Source organism: Peromyscus californicus, unplaced genomic scaffold (genome assembly GCF_007827085.1).
Source record: "Peromyscus californicus insignis strain IS unplaced genomic scaffold, ASM782708v3 Scaffold_14__1_contigs__length_90479793_seg_2, whole genome shotgun sequence".
Lineage (NCBI taxonomy): Eukaryota > Metazoa > Chordata > Mammalia > Rodentia > Cricetidae > Peromyscus > Peromyscus californicus.
Genome location: NW_026294436.1, coordinates 26953186 through 26979625, shown reverse-complemented (window position 1 = coordinate 26979625; position 26440 = coordinate 26953186). Strand labels below are relative to the sequence as shown.

General features: G+C 34.0%; 1 protein-coding gene across 2 annotated transcripts in view; it reads right to left on the bottom strand.

The window, feature by feature from the left end:
• Kcnt2 (potassium sodium-activated channel subfamily T member 2) overlaps nucleotides 1–26440 on the bottom strand; it is a 353431-nt gene that overhangs the window by 70511 nt on the left and 256480 nt on the right. The window contains exons 15-20 of one of the 2 annotated variants that reach the window (XM_052737110.1): nucleotides 24520–24687; nucleotides 20234–20447; nucleotides 17318–17423; nucleotides 13613–13785; nucleotides 6207–6278; nucleotides 2944–3078 (exon numbers count right to left, since the gene is read on the bottom strand). In XM_052737110.1, the coding sequence (XP_052593070.1) occupies nucleotides 2944–3078; nucleotides 6207–6278; nucleotides 13613–13785; nucleotides 17318–17423; nucleotides 20234–20447; nucleotides 24520–24687 (868 nt within the window). Of the gene's footprint in view, nucleotides 1–2943; nucleotides 3079–6206; nucleotides 6279–13612; nucleotides 13786–17317; nucleotides 17424–20233; nucleotides 20448–24519; nucleotides 24750–26440 lie in introns of both variants that reach the window. The other variant, XM_052737109.1, reaches the window with a different exon arrangement.

The window sequence follows — 26440 nt, the reverse complement described above, 5'->3', positions numbered from 1 at the left end:
CTTATAATCTTGGCTTCTATTTGTGTTCTGTTTATATTTGCTTAGGGTGCAGGCATTTTCCAGGAATTTTCACATAAACTTAGAGTATCATCATAAGTCCTTCAAGGCTGAAGTATAAAAACAAAACAAAGGGAATGTTAACTAATAATTTTTTGCAAGTAAACAACAGACAGGTAAAAGAAATACTTCAGCAGAGGCTGGGAGAGAAGATAGATTTGAAAAGACAAACTAAGGTTTTCTCTGTCAGAGTCACTGAAGACCTCAGGCTAGGCTTAGGACCTTTGTTAATTAGCAGCATCATGGGGGTTGGGTGAGATATTTTCAGGGTGAGCATGGCATTATCAGAAGTAATGCGATTTGGTCTGACATTGGGGAGAATTTAACAGAAGGAGGGAAAAGAAAAACGTAATTTTACTTTGCAAGTTGGCATGTTTCTGAGTGAAGATCTGTAAGTAAACATATGGAGTGAAGGGTTTAAATTCAGTCTGGGCAGAGAGAGGAAAACCCCTCACTAAACTAGGGACAGTAAAACGGTAGGTGAATCAGTTGATAGCATACAGGATGCTTAAAGGAATATGGAGGTTTAGGAATGTTAGAAAAAAGAAAGTTAAAAACAGTATTCAGACTGAGTGAAGAAACTGAGAATGTGGAAGGTAAAACTATTCAGAGTTTAAGATCATGACATTGACTATGACTGACGGTAAGGAACATTAACACAGGACTACTGAAACATCAAGTGTTAGAGTAGAACTGGGTTGCCAATAATCACACTAAACTTGGAACTAAAAACTTTGGGCAATGCAAAAGAGTGACCAAGAAATAGTACATGACTGACTGACTGACGCTACAAAATTGATGTGCTAAGTCTTACATAACTTGGTCATTTATTTGTATAAAGATATATCTTACACTGTAGGAATCTATAGATACTTTATATTTATATTTATTATACAAGACTAACCTATCTTCACAGGCATAGGGTTATCAATTCATAAGTCAATCCAAAAACTGAAAAAAAATTTCCCTGAAAAATACTGTTATATACAACTTGAAATAATGACTATATGTCTCTACAGGATATAGAAAAAGAAAAAAATGAAATTCATTTAAAATAATTTATTCACCAATTCTTGTGAAATTCTGTTGGAATTTATTCACCCCAAATGTCATAAAAATTATATAATTTCCAAAATATCCTACCCATTAATTTTATTTTTTTAATTATGGGGATTAAGATGATATCATTTCTTCCTTCTCTTTGCTACCTCCAAATCTTCCCCCATACCCTCTATTGATCTCTTTCAAGTTAATGACCTTGATTTCTTTAATTGTTGATAAATATATTCCTAAATATATTAACATTCCCTATAAAGTAACTTGTATAAATATAATTTCAGGGCTGACCACTTGGAATTGGATAACCAATTATTGTACTCGTTCCTGAAGAAAACTGTTTCTCCTGTTCTCAGAATTCCTAGTTGGCATTAATTCTTTGTGTAAGATTGCACCCTCCTTAAAGAAAGATAAAACTAGAATTTGAGGAATCTTAATTGCTCATTCATTCATGCATCCATCAGTCAGGTCCTCAGAGAAGGCCTGTTTCCTGTCAGTTGTCAAGAATATATCTTCTCTAAATAACTCTGGTCAGTTAGTTTCAAATTGTTAACTAATACCTTGATACCTCTCAACAAGACAAATATTTATTATCTGGGAATCAAATAATCCATTCAAAGAGTAGATAATAAAGATTAAACCACTCTTAACTCTGTCATGATAGAATTAAGCACAGTACATTGGAAGTAAAATAGAACATTTAGTTTGAAACTATCATCTCTAAAAATTATAATTAGCTTCTGCAAAGCATGGAAGGAAAAAAAATTTCTTTAATTCATCCATTGGCTATGAACCTCATCATTGAATTAATTCCTTCCTTAATTCTCTAAAGAAACAAGTTGCTTATAAAGTCATATTTTCAATATGCCTTACATTAGTTTTCAATGCACTATTCAGGACTGTCATATTAGCTGTATTCTGCATGAGCTGCCACACTGTAAGAATTTTATAGTGTATATTTTTCCTGCTGGATCTAGAACTTCTTATGCAAATTCAGGGTATATTTTTCCGGGTCTCGTAGTGTGATGGAGTCTTTACATGTCTCATATCTAGTTGTTGCATTGCCATTTCAGGGTAGGTTGATTAATTTTCTCAGAAGTTTATGGATGCAGGAAACTGAATTTCAGTGAGGTTAGGAACACACCTAGGTCATAAAGCTAGTGATGTCAGGGGAGGCTCCAGGTGCACATGGTGCCAAATGGCCTCTGCTGTTGTCTGTAATAGGTTAAGTTTTTGGATTTTCCATTCTGTCATATGAAACTGGCAGTACTATGACTCATAATTATAGTACATAATGTTTAATACATACACTAAAAAATATGAAGTATGTTCTAAGGCATGATATATTTTTGATATCTTGATATCAAAATAATGATGTGTTACAAATATTTAAATTATAAGTAGCCTTGGAAGTGACATATTGAGATTCAGAGAAGGTAAGTTCCTGAAAATCAAAGATCAAAATGTCAGTCCAGTTGGGTCTCGTACTTAAGTTACGAGAATTCTGAGCTCAACCTATCAACAGTATAAAGATGACAGGGAGCGAATGGTGAAAGCATTGAGAAGATCTGGGTTACTGCAATACTTCAGTAGTCCCACATTCCCTTTGAGGGTCTAACAGCTTATTCATAAAATGGAAACAAGGCTGTCTGTGACACTGAAACTTTCCAATTATGGGCTATATACTATTTGCTTCATGATCAAATGAATGAACGAAGGGCCCAAGGCTTCATGTCACGTGGTCACTCCTTACGCCCAGATAGAATCATATATTTTACATATGGAAAACATAAAGGGCACAATCACAGGGCTAGGCCTCCAGACACATACCTGAAGAGGGTCTGCACGTTCACAATGGTTTTGGCGTCTGCCATGTAGTCTTCCTCTGCACTCATGGTACTCTCTTTGTCCACAACCACCATGTTGGCAGCAAATGTCACTCCACACCTGAGCAAGTCATCTAGGCTTTGATAAAAATCCACAGGGGGGAGAAAAAAGGGCAGCTTTAAATAAACCACAATACTGCAATTAATGTCAAAATTTACTTATTGGTAGGCTTATATATGTTGTCCTTATAGATGAATTTATAAAGAACACAGGTAGACACTAAGGAGAATTATAATTGTGATATGATCTGGTGATATGTGATTCAGAATTCCTCAGATGCCAACTATTCCAAAGCACCAAAGTTTGGAATCTGTCCTGAGTAACATTTATTATACATAAACAGTGAAATAGAAAGTATGATAATGATAACAATTCTTTATTGCAGTTAACGTACTATTTCAAGGACACAACATGACAATTGGTTCAAGTTTCTAAGGAGATTTTTGTGACAGTGTAAGAGGGGCAAAGACTACTAATAGAGATAGTAAAGCTAATGTAGAAATATAAAGGTATGTAATAAGTATTTTTATTTTTATTTTATTTTTCTGAGACAGGGTTTCTCTGTGCAACTTTGGAGCCTTTCCTGGAACTCTGTAGCCCAGGCTAGCCTCAAACTCACAGAGATCTGCCTGCCTCTGCCTCCCAAGTGCTGGGATTAAAGGCATGTGCCACCACCTCCCCGGCTGTGATAAGTATTGTTAAATGTCTATATTTATTTATGCAGGATCTATATGCTACAGATTGTTCCTACACTACAAAGAGAGTAGGATATATATATATATATATATATATATATATATATATATATACATGTATGTGTATATATATGTATATATATCATAAAACTAGAATAAGTTTTGAACAAAGGATTGAATGACCCAAGTTTCTTTGCCTGCATGGGGTGACTAGAAAAACTAAGGTACAAGTACTTATTACCTATTCTAGTCAGTTTCCACTCCTACCCCTGTAAAATGTCTTGAATAGCATTTTCCCTGTAAATTAAAGAAAATGATGTCTACCATTGAGGCTGAAACAGAGCAACTGTTTCACTGTCTTTGCTTTGTATAGACAAAGAAAAAAAGAGAGAGAGAAAAAAAAACCAAATCTAAAAACCAGGACAAAACAAAGTGTGACTAAACTTGACCCAGTACAAGGATGTAGTAGTTACAGGGTTCAGCGGGTTTTCAATAAGAAAACCAACCCAGACATCCCAATTCAAGACAGCAAAAATAAAATGTGAACAACTCCATTCACTAGTGATATTTATTAAAGTTTCCAGAAAGGTCTTTAAAGCACAGGATTGGTTCACATGGCCATGTGCCTCACAGCGGTAGGCATTACCAAGACCTCAACCTAAGACCTCCAGGAATAATCTGGGAAGGAGGGGGGCACAAATATTGTGCTTAAATTTGGAGCAATTTTCTGTGACAGAGATTTTATAGCCAAAACTGTGAAGAAGAAAAAAAGAATTTCATTCCAAATAAATTCACCATGAGCAAAGAGGCCAGAATCACAATATCTGATCAACACAATGATCTTCAAGATTAAATCCCTAGTATATTAGATTTACTTTAGGTATATGGTATTCACTGCACTTCTTGAATTGACTAAACTCTGTTTTAGAAAGCATCAGGCATTGGGGACTCATGCCAGTGGTAATGTGGTTGTCATCATGTGCAACTCCTTGGTTTAAGTAACAGCATCCCAGGAAAAAGGTAGAAAAAGCTGTGGTCCCTTGTGGAGAATATGATGATCACTAAGTCATCTCACTTCTAACCACTTAGTCATTTCAAGTTATTTCCTCATAGTTCATCCTTCAAAAGCTTTTTCTCCATCAGAATTCTCTATTAGAATTTTATAAAAAAAGGGGAACAGAAACTTGTAAGAAGTCAGTTTTACTGATTCAAAGCATAAACAATTTCACAAAACGTATGCTAATGCTAGACAAACACTTTTCTAAGTGGGCTGCTCCAAGTTTGTTGAATCTGCCTCCTCTCAGGTGCATCTGTTGATTCTATCTTTACAGTAGTTCCTATTGTAGTTACTCAGGACCTTGAATTATTGTGTATTAGATAATACTTATGCTTGGGATGATATTAGTGAAACATATAGAATCTTGATGCTCTTCAAGTTTTAATTTTTCTAATTAACATTATAGATTTTTCCAGTAGGCTATGAACTTATTTTTATGAGTCCTGGCTTTCTTTCTCCTCTCTGCTACTTCTCTATTTTGTATCATTTCATAAAGCACTGTTGCTTTACACAGTTCAGCCACCAGATGGCAGCCAATGAAAATCAATCCGAGAGAAACCCTAGAGTTGCTCTAACCTGGGATACCTTTTCCACCAATCCGTGACTCAGTTTTTCTAAGGACCTAGAGTGTGAAATTTGTAAGTGCGAGGAAGTATTCTTGTTCCAAATAGGATTTATTTTTCATGAAAATTTCAAATAAAGCAAACAAGAATTATACAGGGACACTCCATATATAATTCCCTCTCTCATATATACACGTGCATATAGATATGGTGACCCACCTTGAATACTGATTAATCCACAATTAATCAATCAAAGTTCATCTACTCCTTGGGAATTTAATTCTCTATGTTTCCTTTTTGATAACCATTAATATTTTACAGTAGTATTTCATGTTGTTTATCTGGTGATAATTTACATTTTCTGATTAATGGTTTCACGATAGTGTTTATGTAGTTTTATATTTTAGGTTACTGCATTACATAATGACATGCATCATATAATATTTCAATTAAAAAATGATATAATTATGAATTATGAAATAAGAATACATTGTCAAGACTTTTTTACTATTTATATTCCAAGTTATGGTAATGGTCTCATTGCATTGCAATGTGGAACTTTTAAAGTACTATTTGATGCCACTTTAGCAATAATATTACTGCAAAAAAAATGTTGCTTTTGCAAGAGCCACAAGACTGAAAGAGCTTTGCAAATGGTGTGCACCTGACCAGTTTGACATGCAGCAAGGTCTGTTGCAATTCTACAATGAATTACAGCTTAGGTAGTATGATAGGAGATGCACACCACAGGAACATGAGCTCTGCATGCATGGGTCACCATATTTACTGTATCAACACGACAAAGTACACTCATCATGCAGGGACAAGACACAGCACTTGACAGACCACAGGACACTACACTAGTCATGTGCCATAGATATTGTCACCTACTTGTCAATAGAGCCCACCATGTAGTAAACCATTGGAAACCAACAGATTGCATCCAGAAAATGCATATCTGGCCTATGTAGCAGATGGGTTACAAAATGAAACACAGTGTCACAACAGAGTCAGCACTGCTAGGGAAGGGAAGCAAGTTCATTTAGTTTGCATTTCCAAAACCAAAGACAAGATACATCCTAAATGGCTCTTCTGTTTAAGAATATCACTTGCACTTTTCATGAATCACATGATACACTAAGAACTGTGAGTTATAAATCAGAAACATTATGGTATAATTCTACAAAATCCTTTATTAAGACTTAATGTTCATCGATGAGTTCAGTTACCCAGTGCAGAAGAGGATTTGACAATGAAGAGCAAATGGTTTTTATTTTCTCAAATGACCTCAAGCACTACAAAAGCCTCTGAAGAGTAATTAGTAATCTTGAGTATCAAGAGAGCTTTGTCTAAAGAATATACCTAAGGACGGCATGCTCCATATCTCAGTGTGTCAAGTATAAAGTCCATAGATGCATGGAAAAAGTGTGTTATATAAAGTTACATTGACACTATTTCACCTTTAACTCTAATGTCTTACCCAATGCATATTGTTGGACAAAAGTTCATTATAACTGAAATCTTTATTTCTAAGGACAGCAAAAGAACCACAAACTCCAAGCTTGCTTAGAAATCACTTAATAAGTTCCATCCACTTAATAGCTTTTAATTCACACATGTATTCACTCAGCATATACAGACCCAAACTTTATTTAATAAACACTGAAATGTATTTTTTTATATTTAAAAACTGCACTTGATTAATTTACAAGGTATGTAGAATTTTAAATGCATATACAAAATCATGAAAATGCAGTATGTTGTATTCTTCAGAAAAAAAAAAAAAACCACAAAAGCACTGGGTGCACCCAGGAGGAGGACTTGGAGACTATGACAGAGAGGTAATATATACTTTGTGTGTGGACAGATGAGTAGGAATTTGGTAAGTTCAAGAGAGGAGGGAAATTCCGGGTCAAGGTAATGAGGGAGTACTTGCAATTTCCCGGGTGCTGAACCCCGGTTGGATCAGTTCTTTTCCTAACTATTTTCTTCCCATTGATTTCCCTCCTATTTCTTTAAACTCTTAAGAAAAAGAAAGTTCAATATGGTAATATATTAACAAGACCTTCTAAATGATGGTACTTCTAAGATTTTTGACAAAATTCCTCCTGCCATTGAATTTATTTATACAATTGAATGGAGCAATACTTTTACATTGTTTTAATCTACATAATTGAGTTTTGAAAATGTTGAATTATTTAACCCATAAATTGTATTAGCTTTTTTGTAATCATGTCTAGTTTATTTTACATATAACATCCACAGGCACACCTTTAGATGGTTTTGGGGCATCAGTTTTTATTACGATCCCAAGCATCCACAGAGTAGATACTATTGTCAGCATTTAACCATCCTTAAAGTTCTTGATATGTGCTGTTTTCAATCAATATTCTAACATAGGTGTATATATATGTATATATATATATGTATATGTATATACATACATATATATATATATATATATATATATATATATATATATACACATATCTGTGATATCTGTGGGATTTGGGATAGAGTGTTCAATTCTGTTTCTAGACACTTTGTTGCTCCTCATCATTAGGAGGGCAATGTTTTAAGGATCTCAATACACCTAACAATTTTAGAAGCATGTTTATGAACACAAGCACCAAAGACAGGGAAAGATCAAGGGTTTGGATCTGAAAAAAATATTTTTGCTTGTATCTTTTGGGCTAATTTTACATTACTAACCTTTTTGTTTCTGGCTTTTAAAGTACCATTCTTAATTATTAATTGTATATCTGTACATGCGTTATAATGGTATCTATTGTAATCTGCCATCTTCTTTTAGGTTTAGATCATCTCAATTTCTTTACACTATCTCTTTGGGCAATTTTCCCCACTAGGTCTCTAGTCTATGCTTTTCTGAACTATTGTATAACTGAATTATTAAATTCAATAAGAGACTTCAATTTTTCTGAGTAGTAAAGTGTACTCAGGTCATTGGGGGCAAATAAGTCTTTATGCTATAGCTGCCATCATGTGAGATATAAAATTCAAGATGAGACTTTCATAGAATTTTCTCCCTTCTTTGACTGGTAGAGATGGCAAACTTTAATTGTTAGAAGAAAGGCATTTTAAAGAAAACTCATGAATTTTGTTTATGATGTATTTACAACATGTATTTAAAATGAGCCAGAAATTGTTCAAAATTCTTAGAACTTGCCTTTAAATAGGGATTAAACTATTCATCTTCATGTGATTTCAGCTACATAAAGGGAAAATCAAGTATCCTAAACTTTGTAAATACATATTTTTGATGAAACATACCAACTTTAAAGACTTCTCTATGATTTAAAACAAACTAGAAATATATATATATATATATATATATATATATATATATATATATATATATATAACAATTTTTCATTCACATTGTACTTTGTAACTGTTCACTTATCTGTGTTGACAACAGTAGTTACAGCAGCCAGCTACTTAATAATTGAATAACACATAATGGCCAATTTTTCTACTCATTGGGAGACAGTGAATTGGCAAGCATAATTTTACATTGAGAAGCATTATTATTGAGAAACTAAACAAGCACATAAAACATTCATTACAAGTATGTCCCTTGTCTATATTTTATGGTATGTCCCCAAAGTACAATGAAAAGTTTAATATATAAGAAAATTATTAATAAAACGAAATAAAATGGGTGAATTTGTTTTTCTGGCTGCCAAATAGAGAAGCCTATCTGTTCTATTACAGGTGACATCTAAGAAACACGGTGAAAATGATCAAATGACTTATGCATAAATTTCATAAAAATCTATCCATATGAAAAGCTTGTTATTTATACAAAATAGATAAACCAAGATTTTTTACACTTAAAGAAATATTTTAGGGTTTTTTTTTAGTCTAAAAGACAATAATAAAATATTGAAGGAAATAGATGTAGATCAGAATAAATTCATAGTCAAAAGCCAAACAAAAGAGACTAATTAACCAGTTATAAATGAAATAAAATGTCAAAAATTACACAAAGCAGCCAATGTTAATAAGTAGAAGTAAATACACACATTAGCTGATGGCAGCCCTAACTGTAGAGTCTACTAGGAACACTCTCAATATAAAGACTCATATCTTCATAAACTTCATACGACAACAGTTTGTATATTAAAACTCTATGCAGCTCAACATTGCCAGACAGTGAAAAGGTTCATAAATTTTACCAATTTGCAAAACTCAAGAGCACCTTTTCCATCCAATTCAATTAATACACACAATATTTCCACCTCAACATCTAGGAAAGAAAGTAACATATTTTTATGAGTGAAGTTTTATTTCATCAATATTTGACAACTATACTTTTAGGTAATTGATTTATTTTTTTAAATTGTTTGATCAAGAACTATAGAGACAGCTCAGCAGTTAAAAATACTGCCTGCTCTAGCAGAGGACCTGAATAATTCCCAGCACCCGTATGGCAGCTCACAACTCTAATTCCAGGGCCTCAAACCCCATCTTCTCCCCTTTGTAGGCTCCAGTCAGGCAAGCATTGCACAGAAATACATGCAGGCAAAACACTTGTACACCTATAATTTTTTAAAATGTTAAGATTAGTCGCAAGTGCTTAATATCAATGTGTATGTGTTCGTGTATGTGTGTGTATGTGGTGTGTGTTCATGTGTGTGTGCATGTGTATGTGTTGCTAGTGTTCAAAGCTAGGGTCTCTCACATGCTAGGAAAGCATTCTTCCACTGAAATATATCTCCAGACTGCGTTTTCTTATCAATTGGGTTTTTACATAAGACCTTTCATTAATTTAAATAGTAACAATGTTAATTTTTTTAATAGAAGATCTAGAATGTCTGGGCTGTCACGTATGTCAGATCTTGTCCTAGTATGCTACCTATATTGTCTAAGTCTGGGAATAATTTAAATTTTCTTACCATTTTCAAATTAAAGGAAAAAATGAGATGAGGCCACAAGAATAAATATGGTCCAGGCTGCTCTAGATGTTAATCTTAGATCTCATCTTGTCTGCTTGAATCAAAAGCGTACATTTCTATAGGATAAGGGTGGGTGATTTATCATATATTTTAGCAATAGTTTGTAAATAAGCTAAAGTGTTTAGGTACTATATGCAAAGATGTTGGTTGATTTAATAAATAATCCGTGTAAAAATTAAGGGCACCAACATGGATCTGGAACATCTTTTTATTTTGGTTTTTCAAGAGAGGGTTTCTCTCTGTAGTCCTGGCTGTCCTTGAACTCCCGTTGTAGACCAGGCTGGTCTCATACACAGAAAGATCTGCCTGCCTCTGCCTCCCAAGTTCTGGGATTAAAAGTGTGCACCACCACTGCCTGGCTACCCCATACCATCCTGAATGCACCTGAATTTGTCTGATCTGGCCCTTTTTTGTCTAACTTTGGGTAATATATTCCAACTTTTACTGCCTCCTAGATTCCAGCTGGATGACCTTTAAGGTAGTGGCTATAATAAAAACACGTGGAATCTTTCCAGCACCACATGCCAAGGAGAACTGATGTCACTCTGATGAACTGTGGACAGGTCAGAGTTGTTTCGCAGGGCAACAGAAAAAGATGATTTCAATATGCTAGGCTCTCATTTGATAACCATTGAAATGTGCAAGTTTTTCTATTTGGAAGTATTCTGCACATCTATTCCGTACTACAATGTGTTGAGATGATTAACTGGATTCACATTTTAATATTTCATATTTATGGCACTTCTGTATTTTATATGGAATTAATTTTGTCTTTTTGATTAATTTATCTCCATAGTCAAATTTTGCCTTTTTGATTAATTTATCTCCATAGTCATTCACTCAATATTAGCTTCATCACTGCTCATGTAAACTTGGTCAAATCCTCAAAATTAAATAATGCTTGCCAAAGTATAAAAGATCATGATTGTAAAAGTTATTGGAGTTTGGATCTATTTAAGGGAGCAAGGCATCATTTTATGTAATTTGGTAAAATAAATGAAGAACAGAAGTCATTTCAGAGCAACAGGTGTTTCATTGTTTCAAAAGGGGAGAAAAGATTGCATAGAGTTCCCGGGAGCATCAGTTCAGTTTGTGATTTCTCGTTCTTCATCAAAGGAACGTAGATGAGTAAAAATATTCGATGTCACTTTTGAGACACACACAGGAAGCTCAGGTTTTATATTATGTCCTTGGAATTTAGTAAATAAATTGAAATAATCATAATATTTAATGTATATTAATAAAATAACCATGTTAAACTTAAAATTATGCTCAGCAGAAATCCACAAACAACAGCACCATGTGGAAATTTATAATCCAAACTGTCAACAATTGGTAAAGGTGATATATTTTCAATGGATAAGTATCAGAAGTTAATCTGAATTGTGGCCTATAAAACTAACTGAAAAAATGTATACTGTTCATACATCTGTAACAAAGCCTATAAGTTAGGTAAAATACAGAGGAAAGAACAATGCATTAGTTGTGGCAGAGCTGGACCTAATTCTAGAATTGACCATGGGAACTTTACCTGAATGTCATTACATCTTTAGCTCTGCTCCATATCATTGACAACAAAAGTTTATTCAAATGTTTCAATTAAACACAAGCATTAAGACTCCCAAATCCCTGAGTACATCTCTCTGGTGCCATGATTTCTATGTAATATGAATATATAAACATAAAAAAATTAAAATGTCAAATATGATGACTCATAATGAATACTCAACATTCACTACTATTACAAACTATGAGCACATCAGCTTTCTAAATTAATCTCCATGGTTTCATTCAGGGAAGATAGTCCTGAAAGGCCATATGCACACAGAAATCGTGACCTTAAAAAGAAATAGTGACCTGTCAATAATCCAGAGAAGGGAGTTTTCAGATGTTTTGTGTGATTAGTCACCTTCAGGAAGTAAGACTATACAAAGAACCACAGAACTATATAACCCTGATGAATGAACTGATACTCTAGGAACCAGAAATGTTAATGACTTTGTATTCAAAATCAAATAGTGTGGGATGGCTGGGACCATGTTTGATAAGACAATGAGATAAAGGGGAATAAAAGGCTGAGTCAAGATTACTTCATAAGACTGGAGACTGAAAATGAGGAGTATACCTCTCTTCCCTAAGAAGAACATCACCCCTAAATTTGGAGAAAATGCATATTTTTAGGGAAGTTAGGGAAGAGTTATGTATCAGAAACCCAAATTTTATATTGAAATAACATGAGGAAGAGGACAGATCAGACCACTGCCAGAGGATATTCTGAACACAGTCCCACTTCTTTCTTTTGAAGGTTTTTCCTTCTTTATTTCTATAACTGGGGGCTTTAACTGGGTCAGCTTGACCTAGTCATTCAAATTGAGGACACTATGACAGTCTGAAATGCCCATTTTAAATTCTGTTTGTAGTGTTATGAGGGCAACCTATAGAAAAACAACCACAAACTGAGCACTTTACTTAGTTAACTGAAGGGTCTGTATTACCAACTTAGAGGCCCGGAAGTTTCCCTATGGAGAACTTCCAGGATTCAGAGTGTATTGAAAATACTGGGGAGGAGCCTGACGATCCTTCTATTGTTAATGCTATCCTACATGCTGATTGTCACGCTCCTGTTTTTGTTTTTGTTTTCCATATACTTCAATGTCTTCTAACACTGTGCTTATGACAACCAATTTATTTATAGTTACAGTGAAGGGCACTATAACTTTAAAATAAAATGACTTTGACCATTTTATTTAGGGACCTATGTACTCATCTGTAAGATTTTCAAAATGCTTAAGTGGTCATATTTAACAGAGTAAGTCATTCTAAAATTTTCCCGACATACACATGCGATACAGCACAACTTGTTTTTTGTTATTGTATGTGAACATTAGCATAAGTAAAACACACAATGATATTCCATGGTATAACACACAAAAGCAGATCAATAAATGCTTCTCTGATAATAAATGGTTAAAGAACAAAACTGTACAATTTTGGCAGGCATCTTCCAGGCTTGTTGTTTAAATAGAGGAAATTTGCGATAGATATTTCAGTGGCTTCTTTCCACTGGTCCTATGAGTAGATGACCATTTGCATATTAATTTCAAATAAAAGTCTCCATTTCAATGACATTTAAGTAGGATTGGTGAAACACGATCATGATCAATAATGTTTTGCACCATAGCATATACTCTATCTCCCAATGAATTCTGCACCATAATGTATCTGATTTAAAGTAGTATCAGTAAATTTAAGTAAATTATTTTAATGTACAGTAAAATTAAAAGTTCTGTCTGTTTGTGTATCTTAAAATATACTTACGGGTTATCCAATAGCAGAACTATGGGATTTAATTCTTTCTTTGGTCTATAATATGCCCTGAGAGGTACAATAAAATTATATAATCCATTTCCAGCTGTTTCAGCTGCAACTATAATTAGTTTATTTTTGAATCCATAGGCTTTTGCGTCCTCATAGTAGTTATGCTGGCAACTCTAGAGAAGAAAAATTATACAAAGAAATGCCATTTTTATACTCCAATAAAATTTGGTCAAAGAATTTAGGATATATGGTTATGTAAAATTGATCTAACTAATTTTCTAACAGATTGGAACATAGTTACATTTGTCGTTGCCTAGTTCTCCAACCTGATGTAGGAAATAAACGTGTGATGAATAATTCAAAGGAGAGGGAAGTATACAACGTGATGCTGAAAGAGGACTGTGTGTGTACGGGCTGCACGGCAAGTTAAAAGTTACAGTTGTATAGCCACTCAGTGTCTGCTTTGCTATAGCATAGGCACGTGACTTCCATTTCCAAAATAGATTGATGTTATGATTAAAAAGCCTCAGGAATATTCCCATTCCTAGGTACCTAAAATCATGCAATTAAAAAAAGAAAATAAAACAGAAAAGCCATACAAGAAGAAAAGTGAGCTATTGAAGTGCATAGAAGGGCTAAAGTGTAAAAAGCAATACACAAGAAACAAAGCGCAACACTTGATCAGAACTCATCACAAGAGCTGCAGTGAGCACTAAGTTGTTGGAAAAACTGACTCAATTGCTGAGAGATCAGACTCAGAAAAAACTAATTAACATTACTAAATCAAGACTGTTTTCAAGCTAAATTATCTGTATACTTAGCAGCTTTCGCAGTTTTCTTCATTATTATACACCTCTACACAAACTTCTTTTTGTTTACCTGGATTGATATTAGTTAGTTCTCTAGTGTGTTCCTTACCTATGAAGCATCCATGCCATTATTCTTTAATAAAATTATTTTTTAAATGGTGGAAATGAAGCACCATGTGTGAAAAATGATAGGAACAATTAAATCTATAAAGACTACAGATGTGGATGTTATGAGAGTCACAAAATAATATGCAATATGTTTAAAGAAATAAGAAAAAGCACTTAAAGAATTAACAAAATCCTATTTAATATCCAAGACAGTTGTTTCAATGTGTTATATTTATTTTTATATATCCTTTCAAGCTGAGCAATGTAACCCAAAAGTTAATACAGAGCTGAAGATATAGGTCAGTGGTATAGCTCAATCTGAGCATGTATGAAACACCAAGTTCAAATTCCAATAGTGAAAAAAATTCAAATAATTTATCAACTACAGAATAGAGATGAAATATCATCCCAAATTGAAAATACAGGACAAAAAATAAAAGCTAGAAACTGAAATAGAAATCAGAAACCTTATTCAAATAAACACTGAGGATTTTCTAGAAGTGACCAAGTCACAAAATGCCCAAAAGTCAGTGAACCCTAATCCAAATGAATAGTCAAAATTGCATAGTCCTACACATTATTATGAAAGAATGGAACAGCCAAGATTACAGGATATTAATCAGCCAAGGAAAAAGAGTGATTAGCTGCAATGGATAGCAATGAGATTGATGGCTATTTACAGTAGTCAGAAGGACAGAGACATGGAAGAAAGAAACTATTGTAGAGTTGGAAACCAAGCAAACTATCCTTCCAGGATAAAGGTAAAAAGAAAGACATAATGAGAAACTTTGTGAACTACCTGATCTCACTTGCAGAAATTCCAACAGCTGAAAATGAGGCCATAGGAAAATGATTTAGGAAAGCAGGAGAAAAATATCTAAAGAAAGAGAACAGTAAAGGATATGGGCATCAAGTCTTCATAGGATGGCGGTTCAAAAACTTTTTAGTTCTGATAATCAAGATCTACAGCCATACAAAGAAATAAATAGTGTCACTAAGAAAGGGGTTGGAGAATACTGATGGGTGAAGGATTAGAACTGCAACACCCATGAAATATCACAAGGTAAGAGAACTATATGGCTTATGAAGACATGGAAGGGACACAGTCATTAAGAAAATCCAAGGAGACAATGCAAAGGTAATGTTGAAACACCTTGGCCAGAACAGTCAATTGACACTGGGACAGAATGATAATGCAATCCCAATCCACACACTTCAAGACACAGTGGAGCCAACTGATTAGTGCCATCCCATAATCCCAAAGTAAACTTCAATTTTCAGAGCAGACCCTATTATATCAGCCTGATATTACTCAAATATCCAATAATCTCCTCTATAGCTGTGAATCAATAAAACTACATAATTTTCCTTTATTAATGGAGCAAAACATTGTTAATAAACTGCTTTTAAAGATTCTCTACTGGGCCCCTAATCCTCTTCTTTGAGAGCTGAGCCTTACAACGAGAATTAGATCAGTTGCTTGGAGATAATTCACTTTTACTCTTTTGGTTTCCTGATCCCCCTTGCCACCTCCATAACTATATATTTTTTAATAAGAAGTAGTTCCACCAATAATGATTCCAGGCATCACGGTCCTTAAAATATATGCTAAGAATCTTATTGAAGGAAAACTTCAAAATACTCTACTTGAAAAGAACATGGCTCAGGAAAATGTAGCCGTGGAAGGAGTCAATGCAGGTGAATAACATTGTTGAAATCCATTAAATTAGCAACACAAAAGAGTTGACCAGTAATATAATATGCTTCAAAAATTAAAAAAAGGACATCAAACTAATAAGGCCCTGAGAAATAGAATTCCCGATGAGAATGGAACTACATGGGATACTTAGGCACAAGAGAAAGATGCACTGGCCAGCTTCAGATAGATAAGGTTTGGAGCTTACAAATATTCTTTCAATATTCTTCAAGAGCAGCAACAGACAACATTTGTAACAAAGAAAACAGCAAGAATATTAACAAAATGAATGGAAACCGGACTTAATAATTAACTGCCTTCACTTAAATATACTGACTAACAGAACCCTTCTAAGAGCACTGTGGAGTTCATTGCATTAAAATTATGTTCATTTTACAGATAAGAGAGCTGAACTTTTATGTGTGAAGTGATTTTCTTAAGTTGTACAGGCTATGAAAGGTACTGGCATTATAATTTTAACCCCAAATAAAGAATAAATGAAGAAATCCTTGTTTAAGATTCAGGGCATGCTCGAATCTCTTTCGGGTGTGCAATGTTTCACTTTAACCTGTTTCCTCATTACTCAGGAGGATAAAATTAAAGAAAAGGATGAAAATATTCACATTCTCAGACTGTTCTGTCCTGAGTAAATTCTTTAGAGAGAGAACTACATAAAAAATGTGGGAAGGAGATATGAGGCAAGACACGGAGATCAGCTTCAGTCTACTCATAAATGTACTTTTCTCATTTAGTCAAGAGATTTTTTAAAGAAAATATATATCTAATATGCTACCAACCACAAATTATAATTAAATAATAACCAAAAAATGGTTTAAGAGATTTGTGCCTCTGTCTTCCCTTTTAAAAAACATAACTAATTTGGCTAATTAAGTAGAAGGATAAAATATTTGTGGCATTTTTTTTAGTGAGGATAAAAAGTAAAATTAACCATTTTATATAACCGAGTTTATATGTTAAGTAATACACTTTCAATATATTTTGGTCAAATAATATAAAATTATTTAAATATGTTCAATAGCTCATGCTCTAATTTTATTATTTGGGGCAATCACATCAATAGGAAACCATTACCTTGTCTAATCTTAAGCAGCAGAAGGGTACTTTTTCTTGAAGTAGGTGACAAAAAGTAGGTGAACTTCCTATGTATGGAGAGTAAGGAGGGTAGCCCTTGGCATATCTGGAAAGCAATAGGAGACGTTAGTCCTGGAGGTGTCAAGGAAGGCTGGAACCCTCAGATGTGACCCTTAACTACTGCTTGATCATGTTAGAATCAGTAAAGCCATGCTTCCATCATATTATGAAAATCACACAGTTTAGGAAAAGGGAGGCAAATTATGATGAAATATGACTCATAATAAAGTTTTGAGACCTATATTTTTAAATAGCAAAAAAAAATTCTTGTCATGTAAAAATTACATGAAGTTTGAATTTTCCACTCATGAAATCAGCATCATTGGACCACAGTCATTAACACTCACGTTGAACTCAGTAATGGGGCATTTGTCTTTGATTCACCTAGAGAAATGAGTAACTGCAACAAGAAACATAAATACGGGACAGTTCTTTCTTTCTAGAAAACATTTCTCAATCCTCATCCTGGGAGACACAAACATGGATCCATAACAAATAGTAATATTATGCCTTACAAAGTGTATTTAAAGCAGACTGCATTATGACATTTTGCTGTATCAATATTCATTAGCCATGCACACATAACTAAAGTAGAAAAAGTAAGTTAATTAGTCAAAAACGGGATTTTTTTCCCTAGAATTGTTCTTAAAATATTATCAAAGACATTTAGTTTGTTTACTGACTTTTAAAAACAGCCACCTGCACATTTTGGCTACACCAGTGTGGAACATGGAACTTCTAAAGGGCAGAAGCATAAATGTTAATTAGCAAATAAAAGGAAAGTACTTGAAGCAATATTTTCTCATCCAAAAGGGAAGTTCTTGATTTGTGATAACTTTTCCTGAGACGCCAATGAAGTTAAGACATTGTTGAAAGTTTTTTTCTAGACACTATTGTTTGGGAGATTAAATTGTGCACATTTTATAAATTTAGAAGCTGCAATCATCATTGTTACTTTAATATCTCATTGATTTTCCTATAAAACACTCCTTTTTACTACTCCATGGTTTAGAAATCTAAAAATGAGTTTCATTCACACTTTAAAACATCATTTCCTAGAAGGATGGTTGCCCATTCTGCTGGTTTCCCCTCCTGTATTCTACAAATGTACTTGAGTATTTGGACCACAGAATTCTTTAAGACAAGATTTTGTCTACAAGCACATTGACATTTTCTGAAACAAATACAAATTGTGGATGAGTTTAAAGTTATTTTTTCTGAGTTTCAATGACAGCTCAGTTTTAGTTCAATAAAGTACTGAATGAATTTATATGAACTCTGTGAGACATGATCAGCGATGACTGGCCTGATACCGCTAGTCCCAGTGACAATACTTGTAATAACTAATGCCGTTGGTTGCTTGGCACAATACACTTTTCTCCCATCATTTCAATTAGGCTTTGCATAATGCAATGAAGGGGCAATCATACATGATTTACAGATAGAGAAATTGAAGTCAGACTGCTTATTTGCAAACAAGTATTATAAGATGAGTCTGGGATGGCAAATAAATCTTTTGAGAGAACAGGACAATATATAGACTCCTGTTCTTTCAGCTTTCCTATGGCAATATAATGCAGAGGATAACACATGTAAACATCTATGATAGGCTTAAATGTGATGACTATTATACATGTAGAGAGTAGAAACTTAATAAAAGGTGGATATGTCTTGCATTTGTAAATTTAAATTATGTCTAGCTTCCGAATAAAAAAAATGAATGCTAAAGGGTGAAATGAGAAAATACTTTATTTGAATATATCATTGGATAAATTTTTGAACTTCATGATGGTTAATCCTGCTTGTCAACTTGACAGGATTTCAAATAACCTAGGAAATATATTTATAGATGAGGATGATTCCAACGAAGTCTAACTGATGTGAAGAGACCCACATCTTAGGGGCCGAGTCCTACACTTAACAAAAAGGAGAATGTCGGTTGGGCACGAGCATTCCACCCAGTCACTCCCTTCTACCTGAGTGTGCAATGTGACAAGCCATCTTGTTCCACCTTGCCTACTCTGTCATGATCAAATGTAATCTCAAACTGTGATCCAAAATAAGCATTTCTGTCCTCAGGCTGCTTTAGATTTTGTTACAACAGTAAGTGAAGTCACCATTGCAAACTTCAAGTTAGATGTGAATAAAAGAAATTAAAGATAAAAGGGCAGAAGAATGAAATGCAACTTTGAAAATGCAATTTATATTACACAGAAACAAAATTGTATATTTTTCCATTAAGTATAAAAGATAATTTAGAAAAAAACGGGCTGGAAGAATACATAGAAGGCAGAAAATTGATGTTTTATAATACTCTGTGGTGAGAAAATGGTTAATACAAGAGTGTTTCAGTAGAACCACGGAGTGACGATTCTAGGTTATCCAGAAGGAAAAAACATTGTCTCCTTCCATAATTTTAAGGCTCTAGAAGACTTAAGTCCCACCACTAGATGAAGAACAGTAGGCAATTAATGGCATGAGAATGAGTCTTCTCCAATAATGAACCACCCGATGGGTTATCCAATCCCAAGTGGTCAGTCATAAGCACATGGATTTATAAACAACACTAAGTAGAATCCACAGAATGCTTATATATGTATATATATATATATATATATATATATATATATATATATATATAATGTTTATATATGTAAAAATAATTATTAATGAAGAGGTCATAACTTTGAGAGGGAAATGTGAGTGCATGGGAGGAGTTGGAGGGTGAAGGAAATGGAAATTGTATAAATAATGTATCTATGTATGATATTCTCAAAAAATTAAATTAAAAAGTGTCAGCAATCCTCCCAAAACAAACAAACAAACAACAAAAATTCCTTAGAAAATCAAACCTACTCTAAATTTGAAGAAGTTTCTTCATCTGGTGTAGTTTCATCTTCTGATTGGTCACTTAGAAGATCACATGTCTGAATTGATGATGAATCTGCAACCTCTAAAACAGGAGCAATACTAGGTCTTCTTAATTCTTTGCTTCCTTCTGAAGGAAGAGCTAGGGTAGGGCCACTTGCTGCCCTACAGCTTGTGTCTTGCAAGTCTATAGCCACAGTACCTAAAACAAAGAAACATGAAAATCCATTAGGAAGTTTCTACTACCTGCGACATAATTATTACTTGGTGGTGAAGCTGAATGTAATGCAATCACATTGCTAGGGGGTGGCTTTGTGTGTGTGTCTATGTGTGTGTGTGTATGTGTGTTTGTTTGTCTGTCTGTCTGTCTATCTGTCTGACTAATTTCTCTTGAATCTCAATACAATTTGGTTCTCTTTCAGGTAAACATTTCACTGGGTAAGAAATCTTGTACGTATAAATGTATATCATAACTTATATTTGGGGTCAGCCAAACACAGTAACACACCTTTAACTCCAGCAGTCAGGAGGCATATGCATGTTGCTATCTGTGAGTTCAAGGGCAATCTTATCCGCATCGTGAGTTTCAAAGCTACCCAACAAGACCCTGCCTCACGAAAATTATTTGTTACGGATGTAGTTTCAGGTGATGTGAGTTTAGATCCAAGTGTAGAGATATGAGAGGCAGTGAGGCCTTTAAGAGACTTGGTCTCTTGTGAAGTCCTGATGGGAAGTCGAACACTGAGTCATTTCAGTGTATGTGCAAAGATAATGATGGTAGTTACTAAAAACTACACCAGAGGAGAGCACCTAAGACAACTCTGTTGGAAAAGGAGGTAGGTTTTCTAGAAAGAATGAAATATTTTTGCTGTGTTTCAGTTTGGTTTTGGTTTTTAAGTCATTTACATTTCATAAAACTGATTTATTGAGGCAAAGGAAAGCTATCTGGTATGCTGTTATCTTAAAGTTGTAGAAATGAGTGCATATCTACTACATTTACCCCTATAGATGATCATGCAGCCTTCTAGTACTTCAGAACAAGAAAAAAATATGGCATCTCAGGATTCTTTTCAGGACTGTGTGTGTCAAAAACAAATTGAGACACTCCTCCCCATCAAAATATACACTCGCTGGGCGGTGGTGGCGCACGCCTTTAATCCCAGCACTTGGGAGGCAGAGCCAGGCGGATCTCTGTGAGTTTGAGGCCAGCCTGGGCTATCAAGTGAGTTCCAGGAAAGGCGCAAAGCTACACAGAGAAACCCTGTCTCGAAAAACCAAAAAAAATATATATATATATATATATATATATATATATATATATATATATATACACTCATCGATCTCTCGCTCTCTCTTAGTTTCAATTAGAAGATAATACATATATCTTTCTTCATAGAAAACTGCTCCAACATTGTGTGTTAAATACTTTCTCACTTTCAAAGGGATATTTTCATAATCTTCTTGCCAATAGATCTGACTGTACATCACCTCCAAATACCTAGTTGCTATCTTTCATACCACAGGCAACATATAGACAGAAGCATGCTCTGTTTTGTCTATTATCAGTTATCCTGCCAATACTGATATCTGCCAGTAGTTTGGGTCCACAGAAAGAGCATGAGTAGTTTTTAATCCTTCAGGGAGATCTGAAAAAGCAGTTAGATCTGCAAAAAAACAAGACTTTCTTACAATATCTTTTTCTCTAAAAAATGCTTTGTTCTTTCTGAGGTCTTCTGCTCTACTCTAAAGAGGTCACCTGTGGTTTTGAGGTGGGAAAAACTCTTTATTTTTGTCACTGACCATTTCCTTTATCTTTTGTGAAAATCCATTTTTTTGGATCATAGGTTTTCAGACTATAGGATCTACTGTATTTAATTTATTCATCAACTTTATTCTATTCAATTGTTTCTAGATGAATCTCATGCTATGTTTAATAGTTGGCTAAAGCTTTCATAAAATCATGGAATAAACTAGATGCCATGGCAGAGATTAATTTCTCATGGTTCTGAAGGATAAAGTTTCAGAATAAAGGTCTTCACATTGTTGTGATTTTTTTCTGAAGATGCTGAGGGATATATCTGTTCCAGGTGTCATTCTTGGGTTGATGATTGACATCATCTCCATCATATTTTCACATCAGTTTCCTGTATGTGTGTCTATGATGTATTTAATCTTTCCTTCAGTTCACTAGTCACATGAAAATAATATTAACTCTAATGATCCCATTTTAAATTTATTTCTTAAAAAAACTCGTATCTCCAATAAGGTTATATACTATGACACTGGGGTTTCAGGGTATGAGTTTGGGATGATAGTCACAAATTTCACATAATACTATTTGTGTCTTGTTGTGGAATATTATTTTAGATGTGATACATTTGCTTATGCTGTGGAACACTTGTTTAATGATGCAAAGATGTGTTGTATTCTTTTATGTTGCAGTTGTTTAACTCTGTGAAGCTGTGTGACTTTGCCTGTCTAAAACACCTGATTGGCCTAATAAAGAGCTGAATAACCAATAGCAAGGCAGGAGAAAGGATAGGCGGGGCTAGCAGGCAGAGAGAGTAAATAGGAGAAATCTGGGAAGAGAGATCGGGAAGCAAGAAAAGAAGGAGAGGAGCACATCAGGGGTCAGTCATCAAGCTACACAGTCAGCAACAGAGTAAGAAAGAAAGGTATATAGAAGAAATACAGATAAAAGCCCAGAGGCAGAAGGTAGATGGAATAATTTAAGAAAAGCTGGCTAGAAACAAGTCACGCTAAGCCTGGGCATTCATAAGAAAGAATAAGCTTCGTGTAATTTATTTGGGATCTGAGTGGCGGGCACCCTTAGAGACAAAGAGCAAAGAGCCAAATGAGTAAAAAGAAAAAAATAAATCCAGGATTTTAAAATTACAGATCAATAAATTTCCCAGAACTGTATCTCTGACTTCCTTGAGGTAACTGAGGTTTATCTGTCATCATATTTTCTCCTCTTTTTTAACTTTTTAATTTTTTTGTGTGTATGTGTGTACACATGTGTATGAATGTGTGTGCATATTTGTATGTGTACAGGCACACAGTATATGTGGGTGCACTAACAAGTATATAAATGTATGTGGAGGCCAGATTTCAAAATTATTGTTCCTCGGGAGTCTCTTTTCTTGCTTTTGGGGATAGGGTACCCACTTGGTGAAGCTCAACAATAAGGGTGAGCTGCCTGGACAATGACCCTGGGGATTTACTTGTCTCTGCCTCTTCAGCACTGGGACTACAAGTCTGTGTTAGCATGTTCAGCTTTTTCATGTAGATTCTCAAGATCAAAATCAAGTTCTCATATTTGTAAAGCAAGCATTTTATGCACTTCTCACAATCTCTCAGCTCTTTGCTTCCATTTAGACATCAATACAACTAATGACAATGCTTACTGCATTTATTCCACACATTTCAGCCTGTGACTGGCACAATTTTGTGACTTTCTGTTATCAGTCTTAACCACAGTCATGGATTGAACCCACTGGAAATTCAAGTCAGTTCTATGACTGTAGATTGGGGTAAAGACAGATATAAGGGGCATGCAATTTGAAACCACATCTGAAGCCCACCATTTTGAGGAATTTGCAGGGGATTAAAATCATGAAGCTCAATAGGATATGCGTATGTATTGTATTGGGTATGTATGGAAGGGTGGAGAAATAGCAGTGATTTATGGGAGGGATGGTGTTAAGAATAATAAAGATAAATCCAATTCAAGTTAAATACCCCAAAAAAGAGAAGAAAGAGGGCTTACTGAGCCAGTGAAAACAATGGAATTACATAAAGGGAATGGCATATATTCCTTAATACAAGGGATTTTACACTTATAGGTTTGTAGGTGGTTTAGTGGAAAACTTTAATGAATTTCATTTTAACTGGATGTTTATTATTTCATTTTTTGTGTCATAAATGCCAAAATAAATGATGAGAGTAAGATGGAGTGAGTAAGTTTTGAAAGAACAGAAAACATTGGAAATACTCCCAACCAACTATTGTATAGATAATTAAAAAGAAAAACATACAAGGCAAGCACTTAAAATCAGAAACAGAAAGTCATTATTGAATACTTTTTTGGTAATCTTGCATTGTTCTTACATCAACAGTTTAGAATTTTGATCTATATTATGTGATCAGACATGGTTTATAATATACAGAAACAAGTTTTGAACCTGACTATGAATCTTTAGTAATCGAGATGTGTATTTCTATTAAAAAACAAAACAAAACACTAAAGGTAATTCCAGCGAGTATGTACTGACCCATGCTGGCAATGATGCTGTGGACAGGTAATCTGGAAGGTCCATGATAAAATGACCTTGACACATTGCTTTTTCTCTGCTGGTCTTGGTTCTTAAATGCTGAATTTTCTTCTTTGGTAATATTAATATAAAAACATATGTCTGAAGAATTCATAATGTATCGAGGACCTGGATTCAGCAAAATGTTTTTATTATCCTCCCTCCTAACACCAATCAAGCAGACACCAAACCTTAATTTAAAAGAAGAATATAAGAGTTTAAGAATTACAATTTGGAAAAGATTTAACTTTTTGTTCTTTTAATTGCTTACATTTGTAAGAAAGTTGATCTACTATAAGCAAACAGAACAAAATAAGAACATCAAATAATAGAATTAGGAAGCTTGAGAGGATCCTAACATTTAATAATCTAATTTTCAAAGGAAAAAATCAATTAAATTTAATCTGTCATAAGCATTATGCCATATATATGTATATATATATATATATATATATATATATATATATATATATATATGAATGACAAAGTATAGGACAATGTAAAATATTAGACTGCTGGTCATAAAGTAGTGGTAATAGTGTTTTATATTTTTAAGATAACCACTAATGTCAAAATTATGAACAATATTTCTTTTTTTAATTTTTTTTTTTAATTTTTGAGACAGGGTTTCTCTGTGTAACAGTCCTGGCTGTCCTGGAACTCACTTTGTAGACCAGGCTAGACTTGAACTCAACTCACAGAGATTCACCTGCCTCTGCCTCCCAATTCTGGGATTAAAGGCATGTGTTACCACCACCTGGCTGAACAATATTTCTTACCTTGCTCAAAATATTTATAATCTATTGGCATAAGGGAGACTTTCATGAAATGTCATGTGAAAAGTAAGTGATGAGTCTGAATCACCCTTGCTATGACTTCAACCACATCTCATACATTCAGCTTTAAAAAGAAACATTTCAAATAGTCTTCAATGGTTGCACATGTTCAGTAGGAGAAATTAAAAATGTTGAGAGTAATATTGTATTAAAATATTTCTTATTGTTCTTTGGTAATGTTCTTTCTTATCATTTATATATTTTTGTTTTATGTGCTTTGGCGTTTTGTCTGCATGTATGTCTGTGTGAGGGTGTCAGATCTTGGAGCTATGGACAGTTGTGAGTGGCCATGTGGGTGCTGGAATTGAACCTGGGTTCTCTGGAAGAGCAGTCATTGGTCTTAACTGCTGAGCCATCTCTCCAGCCCCTCCTTTAGTAATGTTCTAACTTTCAAAATTCATCTTAAACCCACACAGAGTAAGTCAGTCAAATTTAAAATGTATTTAGTAGTAAAGTATGTATAAGTAGAATCATTGAGAATAAAATTTGAATACATTATGTATTAGTTAAGTGGAATATATTGTTATAAAGTGCACAAAGAGATACCTCTTAAATATTTTTATAGTGATAATTTTTGATATACATTTTTATTCCTTAAGAAATTAATTTTGTCAAAAAAGGAGAAGAAAAAAATTCCCCTGGCTAAACTAGAATGTATAATTCCTTTTGGACAATGGAAGGGCTATAATTAAATTAATGTTTATTTATTTTTTAGATAATTATGTGTTATTTCAGAAGTGAAAGCGGAAAATAAGTAACCAAGATTATGTTTGTCCACATAGTGAGCTTGAAGCTAGCTTAAGATACATGATACCCAGACTCCAAAGACCAAAGGGGGAAAATGTGATTTTTTTTCTTTCTCCTTTTGTTCTGTTATTTTCAAGTGTTTTTGTTATTATAAATATAAACAAAACTAAACATCACTTTAAATTTGATTTATGTAACAATATTCATTGTTGTAAGGTTGTTAATTCTTATTTGGCTAGGATATTATGAGGATCACAGATGTGGTAGAGTATTCCTTACATATTTTCCTCCTGGTAAAC